Source organism: Melanerpes formicivorus, unplaced genomic scaffold, assembly GCF_026170545.1.
Source record: "Melanerpes formicivorus ecotype bairdi unplaced genomic scaffold, bMelFor1.0.p_v2 SCAF_32, whole genome shotgun sequence".
Taxonomy (NCBI): domain Eukaryota; kingdom Metazoa; phylum Chordata; class Aves; order Piciformes; family Picidae; genus Melanerpes; species Melanerpes formicivorus.
In genome coordinates this window covers 8,672,095-8,689,991 of record NW_027142384.1, presented here as the reverse complement: position 1 = coordinate 8,689,991, position 17,897 = coordinate 8,672,095, and the positions used below count along the sequence as shown (strand labels likewise).

Genomic DNA, 17,897 nt, shown 5'->3' with positions numbered 1-17,897 from the left:
CAAGCTACTCTCTGCTTTTCTTCTCTTTCTCTCTTGTCTGGGGTGGGGGGAAGAGGGGGAAACTGTTGGAACCCCCCTGGTTTTGTCCAGGGGGGCTCCTGTGTTGTTTATAAATTGTAAATACATGTCAATATTGTAGATTTTGTACATGCTCATTGCCTTTCATATTTCTAGATGGCAGTTTTGCTTGTAAATACAGCTTCATTTGCTTTCATCCCACTGAGCTAGTCTGGCAATTTTATTTTGGGGGGTAATTCTCTCAAATTAGTTGGGGAGTGATCTCAACCCACCACATCATCTAAGAGTCACGTGCATCTCCTGATGGCAAGTGTTCACTGGCAGTTTCAGTAGCAATCAATACACATCAGTGTTTTAATTACTTTGACATAAAATACCTTTTTTTTTAACCCCTAAAGGAGAACCTTTTTTTAAACTAAGCACATATAACATTAGATTATCAGTTGCACATTTAAATGGTGGTGTATGTTTGTTATTCAGATTGAATACAACTTCAGATATCTTCAGTGTCCCCTGACACTTAACAAGAAGCTAAAGGATGGGGAAGAAATTTTCTATGAGCCACTTACCACCTTAAATGTAAGTTCTCAGTTTTATTCTGGCATCATTCCGTGCTGTGTGACTTTAGATACAATTGACAGGCTTGGACTTGTCATCGGAATATTTCTTCTCCAAAGCCCATAACTCTGTATGTTTAAAGTATATTGGACTGAAGTATGGACCAAAGTTCTATTTGCCTAAATAAATGATATTTCTTTCAAGTGCAGACAAAAATGTTTAGTTTATTCAAGCAACTGTGAGCATTTGAGGAGAACAGGCTGCGTGTGCATCAAAGAAAACCATAATGCAGTCATTGCAGTGATCATGCACTGTAATGGAAGGCACTGAAAAACCTGGGAAAATGGTTTGGTTTGGTTTTGTTTTCATCTGCTACTGTGTACAACTACCTGAAGGGAGGTTCTAGACAGGTGGGGGTTGGTCTCTTCTCCCAGACAACCTGTGACAGAAGGAGAGGACACAGTCTCAAGCTGTGCCAGGGGAGGTTTAGGCTGGACGTTAGGAAGAAATGCTTCCCAGAAAGAGAAATTGGCCATTGGAATGTGCTGCCCAGGGAGGTGGTGGAGTCACCATCACTGGAAGCGTTTAAGAAGAGACTGGATGAGGCGCTTGGTGCCATGGTTTTGTTGATTAGATGGTGTTGGGTGATAGGTTGGACTCGATGATCTCAAAGGTCTTTTCTAACCTGGTTAATCCTGTATTCTGTAATACTTAGGCAAAGAAGGTAGCCTAGCCAGTTATGTAAGCATTTAGCTAGATGAGGTAAGTTTGACCCTTCTGCTTTTTTGTTTGGTAGGCCATGGTACGCCACAACCGCATGGAGCTACTCAGTCATCCTGTGTGTAAAGAATATTTGCTTATGAAATGGTAAGTGTGTTTTCATGCACATAAAATAGAATATTTCATGTCAGGGTGAAAGCTGTTGTGCCTTGGGTTAGTTTACTAAGATGCACATGGTCATATTGTTGAATGAAGCAAATTTCTTTTACATATAGCCTCTTGTAAGCATATCTACAACATGCTGGTGATTCTGATATAAAATCTAGCTTGGCATTCAGTAATCCTGACAGTCACAGGAAAGACAGCCACTCACTTTGTTTCTTCTTTATTGCAAAAGTATATAACAGGATTGCTGAGTTAAAAAGAGAAGGAACAGTATTTCAGAATGGCCACAACAGTTTTGTCCACATTATGAACTTGGTGAATACCTTCATCGCAAAAGACGGGTTTAAGAAAAGCGTGTTTCCTCCTCTTGAAAATATTTCTTGGCTGTTAGGTTTGAATGCATTCCTTTCTCAATTTGTGAAGTGTTGTAACTTTAACATTCTCACTTTCAAGGATGGCCTATGGGTTTCGAGCACATCTAATGAATTTAGGCATATATTCTCTCGGTCTCATCCCACTGACTCTTCTGGTCACTCACATACAGCCAGGAAGACCTCTGAATGGAACAGAGCTCTATGAAATAAGGCCATTAGAATATGAGGTACTGAGTTTTCTTACTAGTTACAATGTGAGTAAGATTTTTATAGTAACAAAGGTAGGATCATTTAAATAATTTCTAGAACTTTTTCTGATTTAGCAACTCTGAGGAAGATAATGAAACATTCAACAGCAACTTCTGCAGATAATTTTCAGCTCTCATTTATTATTTTTAATCCTCTATGAAAATTTTACATCCAGTGCATGGTTACTTCAATTTCTTCTCTGAAGTGAGTATGTTCACAAAGGCCTGTAGTGATAGGACAAGGGGCAGTGCGTTGGAACCAGAGAAGAGTAGATTTAGATTGTATGTTAGGAACAAGTTCTTTACCATGAGGGTGGTGGAACACTGGAATAGGTTGTCCAGGGAGGTGGTTGGGGCCCCACTCTTGGACATACTCAGAGTGAGGCTCAAGAGGGCTCTGGCCAGCCTGATCTAGCTGAGGATGTCCCTGCTCACTGCAGAGTGGGTTGGACTAGATGACCTTTGGTGGGGTGTTAGGAAAGATTTCTTTCCTGCAGGAGTGGTCAGACATTGGAACAGCTGCCCAAGGAGGTGGTGAAATCAAGAAGTGGTAGGATGAGAGGAAATGGCCTGTCTTCCCTCTTCCACTGGGGGCGGTTTAGGTTGGATATTAGAAGAAACTTCTTGGCAAGGGTACTCGAGCACTGCAACAGGCTCCCCAGGGAGGTGGAGCCACATCTGGAGATTTTTCAAAGGGGCAGAGATGTGGTGCTGATGGACATGGTTTAGCACCAGCCTTGGCAGAGTTAGAGGGGGGTTTGATTTGATGATCTTAAAGGTCTATTGCAACAGAAATGATTCTGTGTTTCTAAAGGGAAACATCAAAAGGAGCAGCCAGGGTGCCAAGACTTCCAATTTGTCCAAAGACTTCTGTTGCTGTTCTGGATACTGCAAGGTGATAGCAAAGTTATGGGCAACAGAATTTGTCTTCATGTTCATCCAGTGGTAAAACAGACTGAAAAAGTGGCATAGATGCTGCAATTTCAGTTCCCAAACTCAAACAGTAACAATAAGGAAGCTGCACAGCAACAATTTATCACTGCAATTCACATTTGAATTGCATAAACACAATCTATATGGCATGGATTTCACAATAAAGAGCAGTAAACCAGAGTGTAGATAGTAATTAGTTTGTGAAACAAGCAGTGGGAATTTCTTAATTCAGCAATACAGTGTAAATGTAGTGGGCAGATCTGAAATAAATGTTCACTTCATAATTTCTAACTTGTGTTCTGCTCTGATTCTTCTTTCAGAACTCATACTTCACAAGGGTGTGTATGTGTTTAGTTTTAATTATGAGTTTACTGGGAATCTGCAAAGAGATATTTCAGCTGTTTCAGCAGGTAAATACACCGAGAAATAACACTGAGCAGACAGTGTGCTCACATTGCAGTTTATGTGACACTGAAATAAAACTGGGTTTTCCCTAATTTAGAGGGAAATACCAATTCATACATGATTAAAAGCAAGAAGAGGATTTAAATAATGTATTGAATCCAGCCCTTTAATGATGCATGACTTGTAAATATGTATCTCTCTCTCTTAAATCCTAGAAATTGAAGTATTTGTTGGATTACTCCAATCTTCTGGACTGGACAATTTATACTACAAGCATAATTTTTGTGTCTTCTTTGTTTATTAATACACCAGCTCATTTACAGTGGGAATGTGGAGCAATTGCTGTGTACTTGTCCTGGATGAACTTCTTGCTTTACCTCCAACGGTAACAGTTAGCTCCAATGCTTTACAATGCAATACTTGCAGTATGTTCAGGTATTTTACATATCCTAACCCATGACTGATCAAGTGTGAGAGCTTTATTCTTTAGTTATTTTTATTTCCAAGCTGTACAAGTTTCCAGATTAAGACCATAGGATTTTTTTAACCCAATGGACTCTAAAGGAGTTTTCAGTGGATTTGAAGTAGAGAATCACAGGATGTGTTATGGCACCTAAAGAAAGAACAAGATATATTTTAACACTAACAAAGCAAAGCCACTGCATATGTCTTTTTTAAAGTGTGTTTCATAATACTGTGGACATTTTCACTTAAAAAAACAAACAAACATACATAAAAAGAAGGATAGGCATTACAAGAGGCAAAAGGAAATTGGTTTTTTACAAGTAATACCTGGGAAAAGGTAAATTCTTTTATCCTTTTACAGATTAAATGGTACACCTCACTTTTTGACACCATAGCATCCTGTAAGGAATCATAATGGGGAATTATAATGGATGAAATAATTTCTTTAGTTGACAATAGGTCTGTTTATTGCTACTAATGATCTTGATGCACAAGCCCTATGAGGAGCAGCTGAGGGAGCTGGGATTGTTTAGCCTAGGTAAGAGGAGCCTCAAAGGAGACCTTATTGCTGTCTACAACTACCTGAAGGGAGGTTGTAGGCAGGAGGGGGTTGGTCTCTTCTCCCAGGCAAGCAGCACCAGAACAAGAGGACACAGTCTCAAGCTGCACCAGGGGAAGTTTAGGCTCAAGGTGAGGAGAAAGCTCTTCACTGAGAGAGTTATTAGCCATTGGAATGTGCTGCCCAGGGAGGTGGTGGTGTCAACATCCCTGGAGGTGTTCAAGAGGGGATTGGACATGGCACTTGGTGCCATGGTTTAGTCATGAGGTCTTGGGTGACAGGTTGGACTTGATGATCTTTGAGGTCTCTTCCAGCCTTGGTGATTCTGTGATTCTGGGTGATTCTGTGATGCTGTCATTGGTACAACAATGTCAAAGAACAATGGACCACAGGAGAACTGGCTGGAGGAAAAATAGTCTGGATGTAGTGCTTAGGACTAATGAGTAAAACAACTGTGTCTGTGCCTAAGCAGGACTGCCTTGCACAAAGATGAGGTGTGGTTGAGAGCAAAACTGTGGTGATGTAGAGCTGTCCAGAAAAGGACGATGAGAGCATGCAATTGTACTGCCTTTGGCTCTTCTCATTCTTGCTGTGTACATGCGCTAATTACCTCCGTGTGGTCTGGCAGGCAGACAAACACAGCAGTTGCTGATTAATTTCAGGATCATTTACTGTAGCTGGGATGTTAAGAACAAGGTTTATAAACAATGTTAAGAGAGAGAGTATCTTTGTGGTACTGCTTGTGCTGGCAAACCTTATCCTATGTGTCTCTGACCTTTAGATGACTGATGAATGCCTGTGTCCCCTCTCCTCTGCAGTGTGCTGTGAGCAAAGTGGGAGGCTGAACCTAAACAGCAAAAAGTGAATTCATGATTCCCCAACTTTCTTTCTCCTGATAGATTAAATGCTTCCCAGGCCTGTGATTTTTTGTGTAGCAATAGAATTCTACAGGTAATTTTTCTAACTCATTTGGGGCATGTCCTCTCAAGCAACCTGTAGCTCCTTTGTCTTTTTTTTTTGCATTACAAATTCCTAATAAATAGAAGAGGATTAGGTTTGCTTCTATTCCAGCTTGATCTTTTCAATCAATATTTCAGGTGGAAAGTCCTGTGGAGGGATTTTTTCAGTTGCTGCTGTTGTAGCACAGAACAGTAAATCTGGTTCCTGAATCTGATAAGGGATATAAATTCCCACATTCAGGTTTGGATAAAAAGGTTACTTAATCTGCTTTGTGGCAACTCATGTTCTGAGACCCAGTTTTTGTGTAAGCCAAGAATTGGAGAGGCTTGCCAGATAACAGAGGCCATTGCTGGAAACACAGGTGTCTTAAAGTTACTCTGCTTCTCTTCCTGAGCAAAGTGTTTCTTTTTGTTTTCCTCTTTTCCATATTTTGCAGTGCTGTATAAAGCAAACTTTTCAGATCAAGCTGCTAGATGGATCATGGTGGCAGTTGTGCTCTGTTCCAGTTGCTAATTTGCATTGAAAATTGGCAAAAATCAGATAATTTCCTAATGTTATTGTTAGAATCATTGTCTGTGGCTATGGAGAGAGTAGAACTTGTCCATAAAAACTGGTGTCTTGAAGTAGTACTGCTCTGGTGCATTAAAACAAAAGATTATCCCCTCATTCCTGTTGATAAACATGTGCAGAGCAGTGTGGGGAGGATAGAAACAGTCTCTGCTCAGGGATGTCCAATGACAGGACAAGGGGCAAGGGGGGCAAGCTGAAGCAAAGGAGGTTCCATGGAAACTTTTTCCCTGTGAGGGTGGCAGAGCCCTGGAGCAGGCTGCCCAGAGTGGTTGTGGAGTCTCCTTCTCTGGAGTCATTCCAGACCCAACTGGATGTGTTCCTGTGTGACCTGCCCTGGGTTGATCCTGCTCTGGCAGGGGGGGTTGGACTATTCTGTGACTATGTAGTTTAAGCTTGCTGTGAATATGGCCACCTGCATTCTTCTGGATGTGGAATTACAAGTTTGTGCCATCCCACTATGTCTCAGGCAAAATGTCTCTTACAACACATGAAAATCAAGATTACTTAGTGCCTTGCATAAACAACTCTAAGGGACTCTAACTCCAGTGTTTAATTTTGCCTATTGTTTTCCCTTGTTGCCTAGATTTGAAAACTATGGCATCTACGTTGTGATGTTCTGGGAAATTTTGAGGACTTTGATTCGGATTGCTGTTGTGTTTTTTTTCCTGGTCCTGGCTTTTGGACTTAGTTTCTTTGTCCTTTTGGGTTCACAGGTGGGTTAAATGCCACACTTGATTGTATTATCATTATAAATAATTATGTTTAACAAAAGAACCTCAAGAAGTTATTTACAAATTTTGATTTGGTTTGGTTTGGTTTTTTTCCCTTGATTTTGTTATTTCTTTGTTCAGCAAACATACAGCACTCCTCTGCTTTCTGTGATGAAGACATTTGCCATGATGCTGGGAGACATAAATTACCATGATGCATTCCTCGACCCATTGCTGAGCAATGAATTGCCATATCCATTCCTGAGTTACACAGTTCTCATCGTATTTACCTTGCTTATTCCAATCCTTCTTATGAACTTGCTAGTAAGTAAACTGCTTATCAATACACAGAACTAGTTAAGCACAGGTTTCTGCACAGTTTTCCCATCTAGAATTTCTCTGCCATTTCCTGACATTCATTCATTCGTTATTTAACAAATTGCTGCTCTCAGTAACGTATTCAAAAGTGACATTTCCCTGGATTCCTTTTCCCTCCAGTTTACTGTTCTGAGTATTTTCTCACAGGTGACTCTTGCAAGGTTTTCTTGTCTATCCTTAGGTGCTAACTCTGATGGAATTTGGTTTGAAGCTACAGTGGACTATTGTGAGGTCTTGAAGAAAATTGGGAAGCAATGATTTTAAGAAGTATGCTGATAAATGCCTGCCTCCTAGAGTAGACATAGACTTAGTTGTTTAACTCCTTGCTGTGTCATAACCTAGTGATAACAATACTGTCTTAAAAAAAAATAATAAAGCCAAACCCCAGCTCTGAGGATGAGCCAGAGGTGTGCTCAAGTGGCTAAGAAAGCCAATGGCATCCTGGTGTGCATCAGCAATAGTGATTGTCCCCCTGTGCTCAGCACTGGTGAGGCCATACCTTGAGTCTGAGTTCACTTCCAGCCCCTTCACTGCCATGAGGACATTGAGGCACTGCAGCAGGGCCAGAGAAGGGCAAGAAGGCTGGTGAAGGGTCTGGAGAACAGGGCTGGTGAAGGGCAGTGGAGAGAACTGGGGTTGTTTAGTCTGGAGAAGAGGTAGCTCAGGGAAGACCTTCTGGCTCTCTACAACTCTCTGAATTGGGGCAAGGTGGATATTGGTCTCCTCCCCCTAGTAACAAGTGATAGGATGAGAGGAAATGGCCTCTGTTTCTTCTTCCACAAGGGGAGGTTTAGGTTGGATATTAGGAGAAACTTCTTTACTGAAAGGGCTCGCAGACACTGAAATAGGCTCCCCAGGATGGTAGTTGAATTTCCACCCTGGAGATGTTTCAGAGGCAGAGATGTGGTGCTGAGGGACATGGTTTAGCATCAGCCTTGGTAGAGTTAGAGAAGGGTTGGACTTGATGATCTTAAAGGTCATTTCCAGCCAAAGCCATTATCTGATTCTATCTTTATTGAACACAAAACTGCAGACAAGAGTAGTGTTAAAACTGACTAATGAGTCTGACCTGAACAAAAAGGATGAGAAAACCTGATATTGATGAGAAAGGGGGAAAATATGTAATACATCTTTAGTCCTGTTCCATTGAAATATTGTGTGAGCTGAGCAATAAAAATCAAACAGATTGGGGGGTTTAAGTTGCTGCCTATGCAATCAAGAGGTTTTTAATATAGAAGTGATGAAGAATCCAAAAGCAGGGATGTTATTCTTGACAGATCCCTAAAGCAGCTCATTAGTGCCTTACTGGTAGACAGATAGTTGACATTAAGGAAACTTCATTTTTTTATGTGGATTTACTTAATATGCACAGAAGGGATGTGCTTCCAAACCCCAGTGAAACGAAGCAGAACTCATTTTAGAGTCATTCTGGATGTAAATGTGAATAAGAAATACAACTGAAATCACAGAAAATGAGATAATGAAATCTTTCTTGGGTGTTTTTAGATTGGTTTGGCTGTTGGGGACATAGCTGAAGTACAGAAATATGCTGCACTCAAAAGAATTGCAATGCAGGTAAGTGGTGTATCAGAGAAGCATCAGCCCCTGGAAGTGGATAGCATTGTTAGTGCACTATTTATGTGATCACCTGATTCATCAATATCCCAAACCAACATCTTAGCACCTCTGTAAAGCACATTGGTGAGCATGGGCACCCTATTTTAAATCCCATTTCCACTCACGTGAGTCATTGTGAAGAAAATGTATTAAATGCATTTTTAAGGTACTTTTGAATAGTCAGTTCAGTGAGTTGTTCTAGCAAGAGAATCTCAGAATGAGTGGGGGCACTGTTTCAAATTGGAGAGTTGCCTTTTAAGGAGAGAATTGATGCAGTGAAAAGGCTAAGGTACACAGAAACCAAAAGGACATCAAATTCAATGAAGGCTTCTACTGGTCTGTGTGCTGAGGACATACTAAATACAGTATCAGGTATACCTCAGGAAGTGAGCATCACATTTCTAAATGTTTTTGGCTACCTTAAAATGTATTAAGATACCAGAACAAGAGGACACAGTCTCAAGCTGCGCCAGGGGAGGTTTAGGCTGGAGGTTAGGAAGAAGTTCTTCATATAAAGAGTAATTGGCCATTGGAATGTGCTGCCCAGGGAGGTGGTGGAGTCACCATCATTGGAGGTGTTTAGGAAGAGACTTGATGAAGTGATTGGTGCCATGGTTTAGTTGATTAGATGGTGTTGGATGATAGGTTGGACTCAATGATCTCAAAGGTCTTTTCCAACCTGGTTTGTTCTGTTCTATTCTATTCTGTTCTGTTCTGTTCTGTTCTGTTCTAACAGAATTTCTGTTGAAATCAGTGGAGTTTAGGAAACTATAACCACCTGAGATATGTTCGAAGTAGCCTTTGCAAATTGCCTATGGTTTAACTGCAGGCAGTGACTAAGTACCATGCACCTGCTCTCTCACTCCTCCCCACTCCCTGATGCAATGGGCAGAGGTTGGGCACACAGCTTACCTAAGGTTTTTTTTTTTGTGTTGTGAGCTGTATATGAAGCTTGACTTTCACAGGTGGAAAAACACATCTGTTAAACCAAGAATGAAAATTACTTCTTACTGATAGGTTCTTAGGAACTGCCTGTCCATGTGTTTCCTTGATGTTCTGCTCAAAGTCTGTGTTGTGAGAAGAACTGGCCCTTCATAAAACTGCTGCAGGGAGTGGCTTTGCCCATGTTTCCTGCTGGCTCTGCTTTTTCTAATAAGTTTCAGAGCCTACCTAGTGTCTGAGCATAAAGAAAGGTGTGCACAAACAATACCCAAGAACAAGAACAGCTCAGAAATATTTTCTGTGTGTTGTACTTGCTTAGTAGAAGCTTATTTGAAGGAACATTTCCTCCCAAGAGATCTTTCTTTTGCTAGAGGTACAAATGACTAGAGCAGAGATTCAAGGGCAGTTCTTGGAGCAGTTAGTGCTTTTCACCTGTTTGGGTGTTTCTTTGCCAACAGAAAACTCAGTAAAGATGTCTTGCAACTTCAGACAGTAACCTTCTGTGTGTTGGTCAGGATTGTGGTTGGCTGCAATAGGTTATTGTAGGTGCATATGCTCTGGATTTCTGTAGCAGTTTGAAAACAGCTGGCAAGGTGGTATCCCTGAAGACACTCATATAAGGTATCTTTTTCTGCCCAAGGGAAAACATTTCTCACAAAGACTCCACTCACATCCTAATCCATAAGGTTGGACCTGATGATCTTTGAGGTCTTTTCCAACCTTGTTGATTCTATGATTCTATACTGACTCTTCATAATCTAGTAAAAGGATATCACACAGTTGAGGACAGAAAGATAACTCATTATTATTTGGTCCTAAATCCCATAGCTATCATAGGTATCCTCTCTTTTGAACATTTCTACCCTGTGATTCTATACTGCAACCCATAGTATCCTAAGGAGCTATTCAATCCATTAGACAAGAGCTAGCTCTCTTTTGGAGTCATTTTAGTTATAAGAGTACATATCTATGTGGAGTTATTAATTTGGCTGAGATACTCAATACTGCTCTGACTAGATGTCACTAAAGTGTCTGGAATGGACTGTTCAAACATTACACCACTGCTTACAGCATAGATACCCTCTGAGGTTTGACATCTAGCAACAGTGATTTGCATATAATGACATGATGGTTATTTTCACATTATAATGTGTCCTTAACAGAGCATTTCCTGTTCTAAATGCAAAACTGTCTTTAGGTTAATCTTCACACCAATTTAGAGAAGAAGCTACCATTTTGGTTTTTAAGTCGGGTGGACCAGGAATCAATCACTGTGTATCCCAACAGGCCAAGATACTGTGGATTTATGGTAAGAGAGTGAATCTTAGACTAAAGAATTCTTACTAAAATGTGGCTGACTTGTTTTGCACTTCCAAGACCACTGGGAATGTCACATTCATAAGGCTCAATCACTACCCTGACTATCTTCAGGAAAGATGATAAATCAGTTTGAGTACAGCCTAAATTATTCAGATATAACCAGTGTTTGTATTCTTAGTGCATTTTCTATTTCTTCTTTTATTTGTTTGCTTTTCATTTCAAGCTGTTGTTGGTAGACTGAATTTCCTGATGAAACAAATTTTGCAAGCCAAGTATTTAATGTGTAAATTTGTGCTGGAGTGCATCCAGAGAAGGGTAACAAAGCTGGCAAAGGGTCTGGAGAACAGGTCTGCGAGGAGGGGCTGGGGGAACTGGGTTTGTTTAGTCTGGAGAAGAGGAGGCTGAGGGGAGACCTCATTGCTCTCTACAACTCCCTAAAGATAGGATGGAGTGATGGGGGGGTCAGTCTCTTCTCCCTAGTGTTAGGTGAAAGAATGAGAGGAAATGGCCTGAAATTGTGCCAGTTTCAGGTTCAGAACAGATACTAGGAAAAATTTTTTTGTTGCAAGAGTAGGCAGGCCTTGGAACAGGCTGCCCAGGGAGGTGGTGGAGTCAGCATCCCTGGAGGTGTTCAAGAAACCTGTGGCCATGGCATTTTGAGATACAGTTTGATGGCCATGGTGACCTTAGGCTGACGTTTGATCGTGGAGGCCTTTTTCAACTGAAACAATTCTCTGAGTCTGAAAATACAACCTTGTAACAGGAACTATTTTCAGCTTTAACACTGTGTGGAGAATGCTCCCACTCACAGATTTGGGACTTCTATTGCCAGTCTCTTAAAATCTGATTTTATTTTGGTTCCATGTTTTTGCTCAGAGTGTGTTCCAGTACTGCTTTGGGTGTGAGGACTCCACCACAGATGCACAGGGCACTGACACAACGTTAGAACTGGAAGTTCTGAAGCAGAAATACAGGTATGCCTAGTTACAAATATACTCCTGGTCTTAGAAGTGTTCTAAAGCTCCATACTGTACCTAAAAAAGTAAAATTCAAGGTATCTACTATTCTTAAGCAAGTTCCCTCACTCTGGGAACTTAATGTATTCTGTAATGTATTTACCTTCAAAATACTTGGGTGGTAGAGAAATATTTTTATCCCGTGGCAGAGAAAAAGGATGGACTTGTTTGCTCATTACACTGAAGTGTTGGGGGAAATGCCTTTTCATTTCAGAACCAGAGCTTTGTATGTGAAGATTTTCAAGGATTGTTTTTAATTCCCAAATGATGTCATTCCAATCACTTTGCAAAAGTACACAATCCAGCTGACTTTCCACTGGTCTGCTGGTAAAGGTGCTTCAGACTGTTTCCCCAAAAACATGTATTGGTGTCCTGGTTCTCCTTTGAACAAATCATCTGTTTCCTAAACAACAAACTAAGTTTTGTCAACTAAGTTTTTGTCTCCCTTCTCAGATTCTGTTTAAGTATTGTTCTGCATGAAGGGCTTGGCAAGAGTTGAAGGGATGAGAATACGCCTTCCATATTGTCGAGGGTTGAGGGGAAGGCCTCAAGCCTTCTTCCCCCCCCCGTAAGTAAAGGGAAGAAAATTTAAAGAGATAAAAAAAAAAACACCACAGCCGGATTAGCAAAGGATTGTGTGCTGTATTTACAAAGCAGTTTAGGAAATGCAGGGGAATATATACACAATTTACAGTATTTACAATATATACAGAAATATACAACAAAGTAACACAGGAATGAGATTCCCTTCCCCCGCCAGGAGAAAGGGTTTCCCCCTGTACCCCGCTTTTCTCCCCTTTTCCCCAGAGAGAGTTAGAAAGAGAGAAAAAGAGCAGTTGTTAATTAAAAGCAGTTATATGTGTTAGTAGAGGCCTTATCTGTTCCAAGGTCAGTCTGGCCAAAAGCCCAGAAGCCGTGAGCTGCAGAAGGAGGGGGAGAAAAGTGCGAGACTGCCCAGAAGTCTCTGCTGTACTCAGAGTTCAAAGGTGCTTTCTACCAATCTACCAATGAAACTGGTTTAGATCTGTCTTTTGTTTATAAAACATTCGGCCATGGTGTCCCTTTTCTTAAAGGCACCGCCTCAAGCGGTCACACATATGTAGACAAAACATGGAATTTAACATCTTTCACACAGAATCACAGAACCTTAGGGGTTGGAAGGGACCTCCCGAGATCATCCAGCCCAGCCTCCTGCCAGCACAGGATCACCTAGGGCAGGTCACACAGGAAACACATCCAGGCATGTTTTGAATGTCTCCAGAGAAGGAGACTCCACAACCTCCCTGAGCAGCCTGCTCCAGTGTTTTGTCACCCTCAGAGTCAAAAAGGTTTTCCTTATGTCCCCAAGGAACCTCCTCTGCTCCAGCTTGCCCCTTTTCCTATTGTTGAACAAGCAGAGCCTGGCTCCATCCTCTTGACACTCACCCTTCACATCTTTATAAATATGAATGAGGTCATCTCTCAATCTCCTCTGCTCCACACTCCAGCTCCCTCAGCCTGTCCTCAGCAGGGAGATGTTCCTCTGTCTTCAGCAGCTTTGTGGCTCTGTACTGGACTGTTTCAAGCAGTTCCCTAGGGTCCTTGTTGAACTGAGTGGCCCAAAATTGGACACAATATTCTAGATGTGGCCTCACCAGGGTAGAGTAGAGGGGCAGGAGAACCTCTCTCCACCTACTAACTGCAGCCCTTTGAATCCACTGCAGGATGCCATTGGCCTTCTTGGCCACAAGGGCACATTGCTGGCTCATGGGCATCCTTCTATCCACCAGGACCCCGAGGTCCCTCTCCTCTGTGCTGCGCTCTGACAGCTCAGCTCCCAAACTATGCTGATCCATGGGGTTGTTCTTTCCTGGATGCAAGACTCTGCACTTACCCTTGTGTTTCTTCAAGTCCATGGTACATCAATATGTTAGCAACCAGTGCAGAATATATTCTTTTCTTTTTTTCTTTTCCTTCCCCCTCACCCTGCTCTACAAAGAGGGAAAACCCTATCATGTTCCAAAAATGTTTTGGAGTAGGATAACTTGTGGCCATATCACTACAGCAGGTTCTATTTACTGCTTTGAAAATCCTGGCTGAAAACTTGGGTTTGTGATGTTGCCAGTATGGTTTTATTGTCAGCATTCCAAACTGAGTTCACCTCCTACTGAAGCTGGTGGCTTGGTATTAAGGTTAGGTAGTTGCTGCCCTATTTTGATTCTCATGGTTTTCATGCATTTTAAAACATTAGTTAATAACAAAAGAAAGAAAAAAGTAATTAGATCAAAAGAAGCCCCAAACTGTTCTTCACAGAGATTTTTTTCCACTCACAGTGTATATTTCATGCATTCTGAAAAGCAGATTTTCACAAAGCCTGTTTGGTAGTTTTATGAGGACAGTTTCTAGACATATTTCCCATTTCTTTCACTGCTGCTTAAAAGATAACAGCTACTGTGTTCTGTATGTCAGATGCTAACTGCTGTTGACTCTTGATTTGTACCAACTCCATTTCAGATAGCACTTTAAAAAACCCCGGTAAGTGCCTCATCAGTATCACTTCCATGCTGTTAAAGTAGTTGTGAAGTTCACTAAACATTTGTGGATACTGACTTGCCTCTGCAAATCTAGCCCTTTTTTCTTGCTAGACGACTTCAGTCAATAGGAAAAACTTCTGAGAGAACTGTTCAGAAGTTGCCCTTACATTAAGTATACAGTGAGTCACTTGTCCCAGGAACCAGGAACTGGTTTTAATCCTGTTTCTTATTAAGAGAAATACTGAGGTGCTGGAGCAGGTCCAGAGAAGGACAGCAAATCTAGTGAAGGGTCTGGAGAATAAGTCTGGTGAGGAGCAGCTGACAGACCTGGGGTTGTTTAGTCTGGAGAAGAGGAGGCTGAGAGGAGACCTCGTTGCTCTCTACAGCTCGCTGAAAGGAAACTGGAGCGAGGTGGGGTTGTCTCTTCTCCCTAGTAACAAGATGAGAGGAAATGGCCTGAAGATGTGCCAGGGGAGGTTTAGGTTGGATATAAGAAGGAACTTCTTCACTGAAAGGGTTCTCCAAAACTGCTACAGGCTCTCCAGGGAGAATACCCATCCCTGGAGGTGTTTCAGAGAGGCAGAGATGTGGTGCTGTGGCACATGGTTTAGCACCACCCTTGGCAGAGTTGGACTCAATGTTCTTAGAGGTCCTTTCCAACCAAAATCGTATGATTCTGTGATTCCTGAAATGTGGAGAAGTACCACAGCTTGAAAAGCTGAATGTGTTCTAGAGAATATTCTCTATTAGCAGAAGGATCAAGTTGAGGACTGTCAGGTTTTTGCATCTGTAATTTTAATGACCAAAATGTAATTTGAAATTAAATGACAGACTGCTGTATGCATATTTTTTTCTTTCTTTACTTGTTTTTTTTTTTTTTTTTTGGTTGTTGTTTTTTCTTTCAGGCTCAAAGATATATCAACCCTATTGGAAAAGCAACATGACCTCATCAAATTGATTATCCAAAAGATGGAGATAGTGTCAGAGGCCGAGGATGAAGACAGCAATGATCTATTTCAGCACAAGTTTAGGAAAAGGCAGTTGGAGCACAAAAATAGTAAATGGGATACAGTGTTAAAAGCTGTTAAAACAAATGTTCCTAACCCAAGCACAGAAAAGAACAATAGCTTCTTCTAGACGGGGCTGCAATATGTTGTGGTAGCGTTTTGGTTTATCTGAGGGTCTGAGGGTCTCTTACTGTCTGTGCATAATGTTCATGTGATACACTGTGTACTCAAGTATAGAAAATGGCCAGATCTGAAAAACAGGATGAAGGTGCTCCAATCAGTATTCAAGGATCCAAAACTGTGATCCTAAAAGTGGCTGCCTGATCAGGAAAGTGCCTAGCTCACCTGATGCCAACCTTGCTCTCTTGAGGTTCTGTCGAGATCTGCTCCTGGATTTGGCCCTCATACTCTTAGCTCTGTACTTAATGGCATTCTTTTCTGTTGCAAACAGGTTTAGAGTCTCTGGAGTTATAGAAATTCAAACTCTAATAATTTAGTATTCAGCTGTTTTGAGAAGGCAAGTGGGGCTTATGTAACTTAACGAGAAAAAAAAGTGAGAAACTAACCTGACAGATTGTGTTGGAAGCTTTGCTGAGTAAGGACTGCAGGATCAGGCCTTAAAGGGAAGACATAAAATGCTCATGAAATTGTAATGTAAGGAAGGGACTGGCTTTGTTTGTTTGTTTGGTTATTTTTTTTTGTAGCTAACTCTATGCAGGTCTCAGAGGGATCATTTGTAGTACCATGCATCCAGCAACAACTGACTGCCATGTTCAATGTTAGTCTGCTGTCTGTATACTGCTAATGTGATTCTGATAGCCTACAACTGACCTTGCTGCTTTCATCTGCACTTTGGGTTTATTATTTGTTTCCTGGATATTCAGTGCATTATGTAATATAGAGTGATGTATCAAATGTGGAAATAAACATGAATTAAATTGTGTTTAAGTACCTGAACGCCTTGTTTTCAAAAGCAGTGCTAATAAACTAATGATGACTCTGGGTGGTGGTAGTGCTCTGTGGTCTACCCTGAAATCCAGAGGTTTTCTTTCAGAGTTTAACATCAGTCACTTTATTAGAATAATAAACCTTTATTAAAATAAACCATACCAGGTTGGAAGAGACCTTCAAGATCATCGTGTCCAACCCATCAACCAATCCAACCCACCCAAACAGCTAACCCATGGCACCAAGCACCCCATCAAGTCTCCTTCTGAACACCTTCAATGACGGCAACTCCACCACCTCCCCGGGCAACCCATTCCATAGCGCAATCACTCTTTCTGTATAGAACTTCTTCCTAACATCCAACCTGAACCTCCCCTGGCGCAGCCTGAGACTGTGTCCTCTTGTTCTGGTACTGGGTGCCTGGGAGAAGAGACCATCATCAGCCTGTCTACAACCTCCCTTCAGGTAGTTGTAGAGAGTGATAAGGTCACCCCTGAGTCTCCTCGTCTCCAGGCTAAGCAGCCCCAGCTCCCTCAGCCTCTCCTCATAGGGCTGTGTTCCAAACCCCTCACCAACTTTGTTGCTCTTCTCTGGACTCGTTCCAGCAAGTCAACCTCCTTCCTAAACTGAGGGGCCCAGAACTGGACACAGTACTCGAGGTGTGGCCTAACCAGTGCAGTGCACAGGGGCAGAATGACCTCCCTGCTCCTGCTGGCCACAGTGTTCTTGATGCAGGCCAGGATGCCATTGGCCCTCTTGGCTGCCTGGGCACACTGCAGGCTCATGTTCAGCCTACCATCAACCAGCACCCCCAGGTCCCTCTCTGCCTGGCTGCTCTCCAGCCACTCTGACCCCAGCCTGTAGCACTGCATGGGGTTGTTGTGGCCAATGTGCAGAACCCGGCACTTGGATGTGTTAAATCTCATGCCGTTGGACTCTGCCCATCTGTCCAGCCTGTCGAGGTCTCTCTGCAGAGCCTCTCTACCCTCCAGCAGATCAACTCTTGCCCCCAGCTTGGTGTCGTCAGCAAATTTACTGATGATGGACTTCTTCACAGAAAGAATAATTATGAACCCTGTTCGTTTCACAGGTGGCCACCAGAAGGTAATTCACAGGGGAAAGTACTTGTCCAGTCTCCATAAAACACATGAAGTGTGTTGAGAACTAGTGAGGCTTGTGTCTAAGAACTGCCAGGGAGGGTGTGCTGTTCAGCAGGGAAAATGCTTTCTCACCCACCTGCTTTTTCCCAGCTTTGAGACTTTAAATCCTTGCCTGGTAATTTAGAGAAAGAAGGAGGTCATTAGAGAAGGAAGGAGGTTGTCACATCCTACTAACACTGCCTCTTCTACTGCACTTAATAAGGTGATCAGTTGCTTAATATGAAGTGGTAGGTGGCAGATGCAGAGGCTCAAGAAACATTTTGAGTTTGTTTCTCTTCACTTGCAAGACTCACTGATAGCTTCAAATCTGT

General features: G+C 42.0%; 1 protein-coding gene across 1 annotated transcript in view; it reads left to right on the top strand.

Moving 5' to 3' along the window:
• TRPA1 (transient receptor potential cation channel subfamily A member 1) overlaps positions 1-16,465 on the top strand; it is a 45,152-nt gene extending 28,687 nt beyond the window's left edge. The window contains exons 17-27 of the mRNA XM_068155440.1: positions 499-597; positions 1,373-1,443; positions 1,915-2,062; positions 3,337-3,426; positions 3,637-3,806; positions 6,559-6,688; positions 6,827-7,009; positions 8,570-8,638; positions 10,821-10,931; positions 11,819-11,916; positions 15,377-16,465. Of these exons, the coding sequence (XP_068011541.1) occupies positions 499-597; positions 1,373-1,443; positions 1,915-2,062; positions 3,337-3,426; positions 3,637-3,806; positions 6,559-6,688; positions 6,827-7,009; positions 8,570-8,638; positions 10,821-10,931; positions 11,819-11,916; positions 15,377-15,608 (1,401 nt within the window). The 3' untranslated portion in view covers positions 15,609-16,465. The remainder of the gene's footprint in view (positions 1-498; positions 598-1,372; positions 1,444-1,914; positions 2,063-3,336; positions 3,427-3,636; positions 3,807-6,558; positions 6,689-6,826; positions 7,010-8,569; positions 8,639-10,820; positions 10,932-11,818; positions 11,917-15,376) is intronic.
• Positions 16,466-17,897: the final 1,432 nt, after the last annotated feature.